At 37.1% G+C, this 13,750-nt stretch overlaps 2 protein-coding genes across 4 annotated transcripts in view; one reads left to right on the top strand and one right to left on the bottom strand.

The window, feature by feature from the left end:
• LOC124132928 (hemicentin-2-like) overlaps positions 1 to 13,750 on the top strand; it is a 62,194-nt gene that overhangs the window by 45,968 nt on the left and 2,476 nt on the right. Inside the window, exon 15 of one of the 3 annotated variants that reach the window (XM_048398459.1) lies at positions 1,024 to 1,116. The exons of the other annotated variants lie outside the window; for them this stretch is intronic. Within the exon in view, the coding sequence (XP_048254416.1) occupies positions 1,024 to 1,116 (93 nt within the window). The remainder of the gene's footprint in view (positions 1 to 1,023; positions 1,117 to 13,750) is intronic. 3 annotated transcript variants of the gene reach the window in all.
• On the bottom strand, positions 5,409 to 13,022 carry LOC124132929 (piggyBac transposable element-derived protein 3-like). The gene is made up of 6 exons (XM_046497108.2): positions 11,267 to 13,022; positions 9,478 to 9,624; positions 8,768 to 9,218; positions 7,949 to 8,434; positions 7,429 to 7,610; positions 5,409 to 7,132 (listed from the first exon to the last, which is right to left on the bottom strand). Exons 1-6 carry the CDS (start codon positions 11,382 to 11,384, stop codon positions 6,798 to 6,800), a joined length of 1,719 nt encoding a protein of 572 aa, XP_046353064.1. The 5' UTR covers positions 11,385 to 13,022; the 3' UTR covers positions 5,409 to 6,797.

Below are 13,750 nucleotides of genomic sequence, written 5' to 3'. Positions count from 1 at the left end.
TATATATATTCTCCCAATATATGTACGTATAATAATCCAATCTTAGTATAATCCTGAACCTGTTGGTATGCACATACATGTAATACTAATCCCTCACATGATAAGGTTGTGTTTTGTAACGAGCAGAATAAATACCAGAATTTCACGATTTAATAATTTCATCGTTAATATGAATTTTATTCTCCGATTTTCCACAAACTTGTATGGGACTATAGCCAATAGTCGGTATTTGTGACGAGCAGAATAAATACCAGAATTTCACGATTTAATAATTTCATCGTTAATATGAATTTTATTCTCCGATTTTCCACAAACTTGTATGGGACTATAGCCAATAGTCGGTAACTGCTTCGTTTCTATCCAGACACTGTGGGTTACGGAGGGAGCCCCATGCTCTCTATGAAATTGTCTGTGTCAGAAAATCGTTCATGTCTGATGGATAAGACTAAACTATTCACTCCTGTTTTTCCACCTTGTCTTTCATCACTTGCCAAACTTTTTCAATCGGGTTAAGATCTGAAGAAGCTGCATGCAATTTCAAACTCTTAAGTTTGTATGTTAAACCAGGTACGGGTGGACTGCGAAAATCGAATGTGGGCCTATTCTTGTTGAAATTAAAAGCGAATTTTCTGCTCGCTACTATAAACAATGTTATGTGTATTCATTCCAGTTAACAAAGCTTGCCATACCTGTTCTATATCAACCAACGTAGATATGCTCATGTAGATATACTAATATTCACATGTCTGTTTTGCAGTGTTTCGGCCACTGCTTTCAGACGCAACGAATTTATAACGTTTGTATTTTTTGGTGAAATCCAATTTTAAAGTGTATACTTTTTTTGGTCCTATACTATCTCTGCCCCCCAAAATGGTTGAATGTAATGTGGACATTGCATTATATTAACACGATTTGTCGATGTTGTCCTCATCAGCTCATAGGCATGTTTGGCACAGACATGTTTGTCCAGCGTCCTGGTCCAGCGCCCCTGACCACGTGTATCCATCATGAATGTACTTTCAGGGTATGCTTCTGTGCACGTCAAACATAAGCATCGGCGACGCCAAAACTCGAGGCCGAGCGCATACCAAAATACTGAAATAAGAGGCTATACAGGTTTGGTGTGGCGATCATTTTGCCATTATATAGCATGCATGCTGTAGACATTCTGTACCGACCATCACTGCATGAACGTTTATAAACTGAGGCTAAAAAGGAAACTATACCCCTCCGTTGATGTTATATTATGTTTGATTTTAAATTTAAAATTGAAAAGTTAGCGATATTATATAAAAATGAACTGAACTGTACTAGTCAGCTATCAAAACAATACTTATATTTATATTGGATTTAAATCTAATTTGGTTTAAAACTTTTAAAAATGTAAAAAAAAATATTCGCATGATGATTGGTATCTTAGACATCTTATCTTTGATAATCAACAACTTTTCATATCTCGGCACAAATTATATTTCAAATTTGGTAGGGGCCATGCAAATTCATTTCTTATCCATGTCATCATTAAACCAATGTATTTTTACACAACATTATCCAGTCAAAGATTACTTTTTACAAACTGTTGCAGGAATGAGTGATTGTAAAATAGACAATCAAAGTTAACAACAGTTCTTTCAATGTTCGGGGGCACGGGTGGCCCAGTCGTCTAAGGCGCCGCGACGCGCTGTCCAGAGTTGCGTCCCTTGGGCACGCCAGAAACCTATGATTGTGGGTTCGAATCTCGGTTCGTCCCGATTATGTTTCTAGGTTTGTCAGCACCATACCCGTGCTCGTGGGTTTCACCAAAGTGGTAAACGTCTCAGACCTGCATCACTTCGGGCTTTCCTCCCACATTAAGCTGACACGCCGTGATATAACTGGAATACTGTTAAAAGCGGCGTTAAACCCAACTACTCACTCACTCTTTCAATGTTCAATTACATAAAAGACAAACTCTGTATTCTTCCTGTAGCCCCTCAGTTTATATTCGCTATATGCTTTTAATGCATGGGCCAATGCCGCTATATTCACGGGTCTATTACGTTACTTTTGCGATCCACGCACCTTTTTCATCGTCCAAATTGATTGAGACGTTGCCTTCATCTTGCTATTTGTTTATAAAATCTGAACGTGCAGCAAGCTTATCTTTAAAACAATCTCTGACCCATTTATTGAACTTGAAATGCTTGTTTATTGTGTTTATTTTTTAACCCAGCGGTCAGCAATAATCAAGCTAACTGATAATTTTGAGCACGAAATGTTTTGTCACTTAATCAACGACCTTAGTTTCCGTATTAAGTGGTAGGTTGGTTTGTTGTTTAACGCCGCACTCACGGATGTACTGTCAGTATGCGATATTTGGTGTACTGTCAGTAATAGTGGATGTTCTGTCAGTATGTAATAACGGATGTACTGTCAGTATGCGATATTTGGTGTACTGTCAGTAATAGTGGATGTTCTGTCAGTATGTAATTACGGATGTACTGTCAGTATGCGATATTTGGTGTACTGTCAGTAATAGTGGATGTTCTGTCAGTATGTAATAACGGATGTACTGTCAGTATGCGATATTTGGTGTACTGTCAGTAATAGTGGATGTACTGTCATCCGTAGTTCGTTATAAACATACATACAGTATTTATGCAACAAATGGCCCGAACTAAATAAGTCTGTTATATCCGTTAGGTCGTTATAAACGTAGTTTACTGTTTTTACCCAAAATCATGTTTTATCGCACAATATAAGATTTAATTGTATTTCCACCCACAACTAGTTTTTTTCCGTTTTATTTAAACGAAAACTATATTTGTGAGCAGCAATACGTTTGCCACTATCAATAAAATCAGATCTTAGTTATCGCTACCGCTTAAAAAAGACCTGAGGACATCCCATTAGGGTCAGGTCGGAACGACCTTTCATCCGACCAATAAGAGCGTCGTTTACCAGATCAGGAAAGTGACAGTCTGAATTGTATGATTTCTAATCATGCAACCTCGAAAAGTTTAACACAGGATAGTCCCAATTTTAATCGAGAACTTTGTCAACTTATTTTTCAAGCCAAGTCTGAAATGGAAGTCGCCAGTTTGAACTTAACCCTCTGGCTGCCACCTAAAAATAGCCTGTGTACTATCGCTGTGCCGAGTTTATTTGCGAGTGACGTTCTGGAAACTGCACACTTTCGTCTAAAAACGACGTAACGTAACAACGATAAAACCCACAATTTTCAAATTTCACACTATAACAGCACAACCATTTCCCTAACTGTCTATGTAAATATTGTAAAGCATTAACGTTATTAACAGTAGTTTATAGCTCGGCAAACGTATTGAATATGCGATTTTTTACAAAATGTCCATGGCGGCTGTTTTGTTGACATTGCGCACTGGATACTTTGAGCGTCTTGTCAGGTTGTAAATCTCCACCAATGTAAAAACCAAAAACATTATGCGAAAGCCCGTTTGTTTCCCGATTACCGTGTTGAAAATGAAACATCTCCGTGGAAAATCGTCCGCGAAATCGTCGATTACGAATTTGTTCAAATATGTGTGACGCCATTTTGTCCGTAAATTAGTGAAATTGTAACGTTATCGTTTGCATATCATGTCGGAAAAAGCATATTAATGAAAAAACTATTTATGAGTAAGGAATAAAATCTTATCCCTAAAATCTGTGGTTTATTACCTACATGCTGATATAAATTGTAACGTGTAACCTTAGCTATGAAATTCAAAATTACGTACTTTTAGAAAGAAGAGAACGAAATCGCATTTCAAACTAAAACTTATACGCGGTGTTGTGTTTTCTTCATTGCAATAAATGATTTTTCTTTTCGGTCATTATTCATTTTTTAGTAAGAAAATCATACCATGTAATCTGCAAAGAACATGCCCTTATGCATGGCATATTTTTACTTTTCTTGCACCGAAAGGTATTCCTCACGGCTCATGTCAATCAGTTCACTGTAAATACTCCTACCAGGCGATGGCGGACATGTCCATTTGCACGTCGACAAAATTTGCATACAGACGATTGAACGAGTTAGTCTCGTATCTTTATGAATCCTTAATAACGTTGTTTTATTTTCATTTTTAACTAATAACGATTATACAAACACAAAACAATAAAAAAAATTCACATGAAGTAGAAACAATACGAAAATGCCTTTTTTGTTGTCGACAGCTTTAGTTTTGAATATTTCAAAATGTCGTCGACCGTGTTCAGCGGTGTTTGGGATTTTGGATTTACTATAACATCTTTGACAGCAACCGAGATAGTAAGTACATTTGAACATCATTCTGTAAGCAAAGCTTAGTGTTCTAGTGATGGTCTGAAATCTGTCGTAATTTGGAGATGATAAACGCATTGATTCATCAAAGATTCAAACGTTGCGATCTGGTCATATTTTCCCGATTTCCATCTCCGTCCCTGCTTCCATCAGCAGCCACTGAGTGACCATCAAGCAGTATTAAAGACATGGATCCACTGATCACAAACCCAAAGGAACTGTATTAGCTAACATTTATTACAGTCAGATGGATGTATATGTGATTTTTGTCATGAAATGTGCAAAGTATAATCAAAATTGATCTCGATAATTAATCTTTCTTTCGGGAACTTTTTGACGAATGATTTCCATGGCGATGTGGTAGACTAGCTGTTATGAATACCATTATCCGAAGTATATTTCAACGGACATTTAATACAAATCAAACCATGTATTCCTGGTACTGTTTGACGAATTTGAAAAAAGGTAATCTATGAAGAATTTGTAAACACCAAAAGGCACAGGTTACCCGCTCGAAAAAAACGGGCATCATTTCAGATTTGCGCAAGCCGTAACAAATACGTTCACGGCTTGCTGTCTTCTCTCACGTCCGCGCTTGCTCGTGGCATTTACCGCTAAAATTTATGGATAACATTATGTCTGTTGAGCGAACTTTATCAGAATACGTTACGGCAAAGACGTGGCAATTGTCCAATAGTCCTTGCCAAACTGACCAATAGTTAAGGTATAATACAGACAAGAAGAAATTTTCAATTTTTAAGGGTTTATCATAATAAGGATTAGAAGTAAAAAGTTTCTTTAGTTGTGTAGATGTATGTAAGTCATTGGTTATGATAACATTGGAGAATCGATTTCCATATATCAATTAATAATTAAAAAGTATGCTTACATATGCATACATGAATAATCTGTGAACATTTTTGAATATTTTGTTAATATTCCAGAGGAACAACCACACTTTCATATGGCTGTAATTTGAAATACTTTAGAAAATTAATTCTTATTCCAAGGTCCTTACTGTTATACTTACTGTCCTTAATGTCCTTTATTTAATATTTTGAAAAGTATCATCAGTAAAAAATCTTGTAACTGTTTAAATGAGATATATAAGACAAATGTACAAATCTCTCAATCTATACATATTTATTGACAGTATTTACATGTGAATAATATATAAACTTTGTACAATAAAGTTTTAAAAAAAGGCCGCATCTTAGCTGGAATACTGCTGAAAGCGGCATGAATCATACTCACTCTATTTACATGAAGTACATAATTGTGAACAAAAGATCAATAATCCATATACAATGAATCGCCACGAATTAACTGGAATATTGTAAATGTGGCGTTGAATCATACTCACGCACCAACATGTCCTTTTATATATATACACAAATCCATTTTCTATTTACAGTAAATATATATAATATATATCATTAATAGAATTTAATCTATTTACAATTAATCGCTGTGATGTTGCTGCTATATTGCAAATACAGCATGGAGTCATACTCTCACAGATATATCCTGAAATATACAAATAGAGTATTTACAGTAAGTACCAATATACAATATATACAATCTATTTACAAAGATTCGCTGCGATGTTGCTGGAATATTGCAGATGCAGTGGGAAGTCCTACTCACAAACAGATCCTTACATACACACAATAATTACATGTACAATAAATAGAGAACATAATATGAACATAAGTACATTAAACTGCCATATATTTGCGGGAATATTGCTAAAAGAGGCATAAAACAAACTCACTTCTTTACAATAAGTACATAATCATATACAATAGACAATGATCTATTTACAATAAAATCGCCATGATGTTGCTGTTATATTGCAAATACGGCGTTAGGTCATACTCTCTCACAAAAACATCCTTTAATATATATACACACATATGAAATATTTACAATAAGTACATATATACAATATATTTATCATCTATTTACAAAGATTCGCTGCAATGTTGCTGGAATATTGCAGATGCAGTGGGAAGTCCTACTCATAAACAGATCCTTACATACACATGATACACACAATAATTACATGTACAATAAATAGAGAACATAATATGAACATAAGTACATTAAACTGCCATATTTTTGCGGGAATATTGCTAAAAGAGGCATAAAACAAACTCACTTCTTTACAATAAGTACATAATCATATACAATAGACAATGATCTATTTACAATAAAATCGCCATGATGTTGCTGTTATATTGCAAATACGGCGTTAGGTCATACTCTCTCACAAAAACATCCTTTAATATATATACACACACATGAAATATTTACAATAAGTACATATATACAATATATTTATCATCTATTTACAAAGATTCGCTGCGATGTTGCTGGAATATTGCAAGTGCGGCGTAAGTCCTACTCACTCACTAGTTATTTACAATGAAGCACACAGATGGGGAAACTGCTTGAAGGGTTGATATGATGGAACATGAGTCATGTTCCATCATATGCCAGTACACACAGCCTTTCACTCTTCAATGTGATCAGCTGTGTGATACTGACGGAAACAGCGTGCACAGAGGCCAACATGGCAGTCAGGACACCAGGTCCTGACCTTTCCTGCAGAGCCATCGATGGCCCTCTGTCTCTTTCTGCAGAGAACACACTGTTTCCTCTTCCCTTCAGGCAGCACTTCTATGAAGTGACGTCCAGTCAGTCGTCGGGAAGGAGGCTGGGTCCTGGGCCTGCCAGTCCTCCTCTTCACCTGAGTGTTCCCGACGAGTGAGTGGAGAAGGGACATGTGGAAGTCCAGACGGGAGGTCGTTCTACCATGGGTGTTCAAGAATGTCTGATAGGCATTAACTGAAATGAAATGAGTATGAAACATTAAAATCAAACATTATGAAATAGCTGTTCAGAAGATAAGGTTCATGTTGATTAATCAGTACAATGAAAATACAGTGGAAGTGGTACCAGATGCGAAATTATTCTGTTATTGTATTCAGTTCATGCCATTTGTTACATATTGGTTGATATTATCAGGATAATGACCGTATAGTTGGTAGTAATGACATAGGTCTAGAATTATAAGTTATTCCTAAATTCCTTGATACCAAATTATTTTATTCTGAATTGCATATAAATAAAATAATTCTTACCTGATGCTGTGAGAAGAAAGTTGATTAAAACTTTCTTCCACAGCTTCACGGAGCGGACTTGGGGATCATAGACACCAATGAGTTGATCCCCAAGGTCAACTCCCCCCATTAGGGTGTTGTACAGTCTAACGACTGAGGGGAGAGTGACAGACCGGCCCCGTGAGTTAAGCCCATCCTCCATTCTGTAAATAAAATATTTCATATTAATTTTTTCAGAAACATGCACATAGAATCTCTATATTCTTTTCATCTTTATGAGAAATTTAAAGTAATTGACACTCATCAAAGCGAACATGTATGAAAGGAAATGGACACTTGGAGTAGGAATCATACTGACTTAACAGCATTACAAATTGGCACTAGTCCTATAAGGACTATTAGAAATGTGCCTTCTTTAACAAAGTTTAAGGGTTTTGCTCTATGTTATTAGTATGTGACTAGTGGACTGAAACTGTTAGTTTCTAACGCTGCTGAACAATGAACAGGATATTGAGCAGCATATTTAATATTTTGAATTTACCTTGGACTACCCATGGTAGAAAGGATTGTGAAGACCTTCCTGTCTGAAAAGAGCACTGCCAGCAGTGGACCCTGTCTTCTCACAATTGTCGAGCCCCTAGGTGGTCTTTTCCCAACGAAAGAGCTCGGCATTCCCTTCCTCCGGACGGCGACAACTCCTGTGCAGAATGTCCCCCTGTCAAATAGAGCATGGCAGAGAGACGGACTGCTGAAGTAGTTGTCGCAGATGATGTGGTGGCCCTTGTCGAGATGCGGTTCCATCAAGTCCATGACCACACTATGCCCAAGACCTTCCTTGGGCGGTGGTCCTCCAAGGTTCCGGCCCTTGTAGATACGAACTTGATGGGTGTAGCCAGTACCCGCCTCGGCAAGGATCCACAACTTCACCCCCCATCTGTGTGCTTTCTTGTTGGCCATGTATTGTACAAGGTGATGTCGCCCTTTGAAGCCAACCATCCTTTCATCAACGCAAACACTCTGGGCCAGCATGAAAAAAGAAATTGTGTGATATGCAGTACTTAGAAGTTGATAGATGACTAAATAGACACAATTTATGGATAACAACTTATTTATTTACTGTCAAGATGACGTTTTGGTATAGATCCTTATATCTTATTTTTTACTTAAGAAGTTTTCAATAAAAATTTACATGTAACAAGTCCATAACTTTTGGTATATGTAATTTTCATATTGTCATTTTACCGAGATTAATTCATTAGAACCTCACATCAGTGCAACATGAAATAAGTGCCATAATGAATGGTATTCAAATACTTTTCATATGATATATCAGAATGGAGAAAGTAAAAAGGTAACATACCCATGAGAGTTTGCGAATGATCCATTCACAAGATCAAGAACCGGCCTGATCTTGTGGAGGGGGTCATGATCTGGCTGCCCTCGGGGCACTGCAACAGAGTTGTCGTTGCAGTGGAGGAACCGCATGATGACTTGGAAGCGATTCCTCGGCATGATCCCCCCGAAGGAAGGTGTTGATGCCAGCCAGTTCTTGTCCCCCTCATTCCAGTAGGAAGCGATGGTTGGCTTCCTGACGACACCCATGGCCAACAAGAGTCCAAGAAATGCCCGCATTTCTTCCCGGTCAACGGGTCTCCACGCCCGAGCCCTGCTCTGCGGTGATAGCGTGCGGCCCTGCAGGTACTGCTCAGCATACCTGTTTGTCTCCCTGACCAGCAGGTCGAACAAATCAACACCTCCATCCCCTCCTCTGAGTTGCTGGTTGAAATAGCATATAGGAGGGGCATGGTAATCTGAAACATATATCATAATGTATGACCACATGAATTATTATAAATCATGCTGACACATATCATCATATTTGATACATGTACATGTAATGATAATCGCAATATCATACAGCTTATATCCACATTTATAACTAAACATCTAATTAACCTTGTGAAATATAATATGAAACAATTCCTTTCTCAGTTTTGGATGACAGGCATTGTCTATGTTGATTATTAATTCATGCACTTAATGATATGTTTATTTATCAATTCCTGTTACCTGGAGGGTTGACAGGGCCGCACTCCTCGGCAAAGTCAATACTGTTGCCGAGGTCAAAGCTGTCCGTGTCCAGCACGGGCAGCCAGGGGCCACGGACCATTGGTTTGGCCCCTGCCTCTTCTTCAGTCTCCGTGTTTTCCTCATTATCTGAAATTTGAAATAATGTTTCTTATTAATAACAATCCCATATAACAGTGCTAAGGGAAAGGATTCCTTATTATAGGGTTTTGCTTTACGTTATCATTATAATATATGGACTAGTGGACAGGGGTAGAAACTAACAAGTTTTGTCCATTCGTCCGCATAATGATAACATACAGCAAAACCTTAAAATTGACCAATTTCTACTAGTCCTTAGGATACCTTTACCATTGGGCAGTTTGGTGAGGACTACAGGACTAGTGCCAATTTCTAACGCTGGTGGACTAAAATGTTTTTTTCTATCGCTGCATTTGCAAATTTTCATGGATGTTTCTTATCATAACTGGAACTCAGCAACTGCTGACTCATGTTTTATTATAATTTATTGATCAAGGGGAGATAAATTGATTTGTTAATGTGCCTCTCCCTTGAATGTACTCCTATTTTGCAAATTGCTTCATGGAAGTTTGTCATTTCTCCAATGTATTTTATGTTTGTTATCAATCTTAAATTTCAATAAAAATAAAAATATATTATATATATACACATAGACCTATAGACATATATTTAGTTTATTGAAGGAACTTTTTCAGACCCTGTAGATCAAGTGCATATTTTACAACACAGTATCAATAATCATGTGGCAACTTTATTTTCATCAAGACTAATATTTTGCTTTTAATTAATATGTATAACCTTTGACCTTTTTAGTTTCAGTACAGATTGAACATGTTGAAAGACTTATTCTTCATTACTACTAGATAAAGATAAGATTAGGATAATCATATCATTATGTGCACCACATGAATTTATTAATGACAAATGAAGGGCTTCCTTGAGTAGTCACAGGGAAACAGTTGTGTAATCATGACACAAACATTTTCAGGGTTAGAACTAAAATCAAAAGCTTTACAATGATGGTAAATTTTCATAAAAAAATTGGCCATAGCTTCCGCGGCTCCGGGCTACCTGCCCGGTGAGGGAACATTTGTTCAGTGCGCTGACCCCCCAACCCATTGGCGCAAGGACAACAGTCACTTGGTGCAATGCCACTCCCCTTTCCCCTTAGTAAGTTATAATAAATATTAATCTACATCCTCAATGATATATCAATAACAATTTACATTTAAAATGTATGACACATATTCATTTATTTTTAATATTTCAAAATAAGTAACTTATAGTAAGACCTTTCAGATTTATGAGGACTGACACATTATACTCCTTTAAAAATATGGCTTCAGGTCCAAAGTGTGAACTAGTGTGTCCTTCAAGATAAATTTAATTTTTAACAAAGACAATTTTCCATTAATATTACTGCATACTGCACTTTAGCAAACGCACGTGTAGGCCACATATTGACATGTTAAAATTTCACTACCATGAGAGCCTTTCTTTCAACATGTTCAAATCATTTCTAAGATTCATATTTCATGAAATACTAAACAAGGAAGTTGGCTGTTTCTACTATGTCGATCATGGTATGGTAGATATTTTTAACATTTGAAACATCACAACTGTCAAGAGTACATCTAGCCATACAATTTCGAAAATTGCAAAAACATAACAAATTCCTATTCCCGCCATTGGTTTGGCACTGACAGTACACCTACTCAATTATTAATGAAAATGAATTAATGTTACTTACCGCTTATCTCTTCCTGGGAGTCGGACTCGGAGTCGGAATCGAGAGAATCGACTGATATGTCCGACTCGAAGTCCGACTCCCCCAAATCATCGTCGTCGCCAATTCCCACTGCAGACATTCCTTCTTGGTTGACAGCTTCGATCGCAATGTTGTCGTCTGTCACATGGGGCTATTTTTATCCCTATGAATATTCATGCTCTCGGCGGGAGGCGAACGTTTCTTAAAATTTGATTTGTGTTCAACGCGCTGATTCGATAAACAAAGCACGAAGATAAAGATTAAAGCATATAATGTATAAATATTTACATTGGATGTCATATTTAACACTGTTGGTGATTTCAACATCGAACTTTGTTTTGTTTTACTCGGGCACCTGTAACCTCTGTGACGTGTCATGTCAAAGGTCGCGGGTCACGGTATTTCGTTCCAGACGAACAATCGGAAATTTGCCGCTCTTGCCAACCCCGTTATGGTGGATGATTGAAACCAAACTGTCGATAACCGTAACAGCTTCATTTGTTTTCGTGAAATAAAAAAACTTAGTCTTGCAATAATAATAAGGTATTTAACAATAACAAACCGCATGAATACAAAATTTACATACTTAAATTAAACGAAAGATTATTAATAATTCAGTAATGAATTCTACTGTCAAAGAGCTAGCTATTTATATTTAGACAAACGAACTAATAATAAATATATAGATTCATCGGGGACCGGTATTCAAGTAATTTTAACTGACATTTACACGTTCATACTTCAACATCAAATAGTTCTTGTTTATATACTTATATAACCAATAAATTATAAATATATTCGACACTGCATAAGATCCTATGTGCCGTTGCTACCAACCTACTTTTCAACGTCTTTTAATAAATTGACACGCCTCATTAAACATACGAAAACGTGACTTACATATAATCAGTCACAAAGCATGAACAACACAGACCCAAAAGGGTGTGTCAACGTTTATCATGTGCGTTTTCGTTTCTTCTGGGAGACATGCTTTCGACTTTTTTTCTCTCATGAAAAGTACCGCTAAGCGACCTTCAACTTCGGTCGCCATTTTGTTTTAAGTTTCGGCTAAAAAGTTGCGGTACCTTTTCTGTGTTTTTGCAGAATTTGAGGCTTAGGAAGCATGAATGGAATTTCTAAGTATACGTATGAATATGAGAAGTGGCACATTTTCACACAGACTGTTTTTAAAAGATGTCAGTAGGTATGTATAACTGTATGAATGTTTTTGAATACGCTTTGATATGAATGTGATGAACGAGGCCTTGAACAAATACTGTAAAAAAAATATATACACTCCATTCACCATCGATAAACTGGGCATTTAGTTGGTTTCATTAGCTAATTAATACATAGATGCGTAGATATTTGACCATTTTCAATCTTTTAACCAAAATATTTATGTAGGTTTCAAACATTCCTTCGCATATGGATTTTCAATCAGTCGGTGCAATTTGTTCGAAATGAAAAAATATTTCAATGGCGGCACATTTGAACGAAAGTGTAAACAAGGGGAATTTGACTAACTCCATATGCGTTAATTATTGACAGTAGAGTTGTGAAAATGACACAGATGTGTTGGAAATTTACTGCTTTTTGCGATGTTGCAATTGCTATGGGCTTGGGGTAATCCAAAAATATTTTATTTCAATTCTTTTAACATGATGTTTCAGAAGGACATATATGTCCCTCTGGCACAGCAACTGCGTTTTGTGTAGGGACATATATGTCCAAATGGCATCCAGGGGGTTAATACCGTAAAGATCGAAAAAGATGCATTCTGATTGGCTTATGTCGACTTCCCGTCATTTCATTGGTCGGTCAAAGTTTGCGAAAGGTCGTTCTGACGTGACCCGTAATGAACACCTCAGATCTTTGTCTAGCAATAGCGAGAACTAGGATCTGATTGTAATTAGATTGGACCTGCCATGACTTCTTTCAAAATGTGGTCACATGGTACTCTGGTCAACCAATCAGAGAGCGTGTCCTAGAGCATGATCGAAATTAGAACAAGGAAGTAAACAATCGCCCGTTGGATTGGTCTCTCTCGTGACGTTTATACTTTTTCAAAGCTATATTTTACACTTAAAGGTCTGCTTAGTGAAGCTGATTGTATTGTTTGTCCGGCGTGTAGGGAAAGTTAGGCATTGATTTTCCACAACCCTGACGATTATTGCACTAATATAAAGAGAGGAATGCAGACGCTCTGTCCACTCGACCTCTATTTTTCCTTTTTACGCCAACGTGTTCTTGTGGTAGAAAGTCCGCCCGGAGAGCGGAATTTCCGGCATTGGATCCCTAGCTGCGTCTTACCAAAAGACGTTAAAAGATGGTATATTATTGTTACCCTGCCTGGCTCTCGGCATCAAGGGGCTAAAGCAAGGGTCGGCTCAGTATACTGTGTCTGAGTAGGGTATTCATTTTAAATTGCGGCATGGTACCTCAGTGGGCTAGCACTATAAATTC

The sequence above is a fragment of the Haliotis rufescens genome, unplaced genomic scaffold (assembly GCF_023055435.1).
Source record: "Haliotis rufescens isolate VD_foot unplaced genomic scaffold, xgHalRufe1.0.p SCAF_18, whole genome shotgun sequence".
Lineage (NCBI taxonomy): Eukaryota > Metazoa > Mollusca > Gastropoda > Lepetellida > Haliotidae > Haliotis > Haliotis rufescens.
Note: the sequence above shows the minus strand (reverse complement) of the source record. Positions and strands in the feature narration are given on the sequence as shown.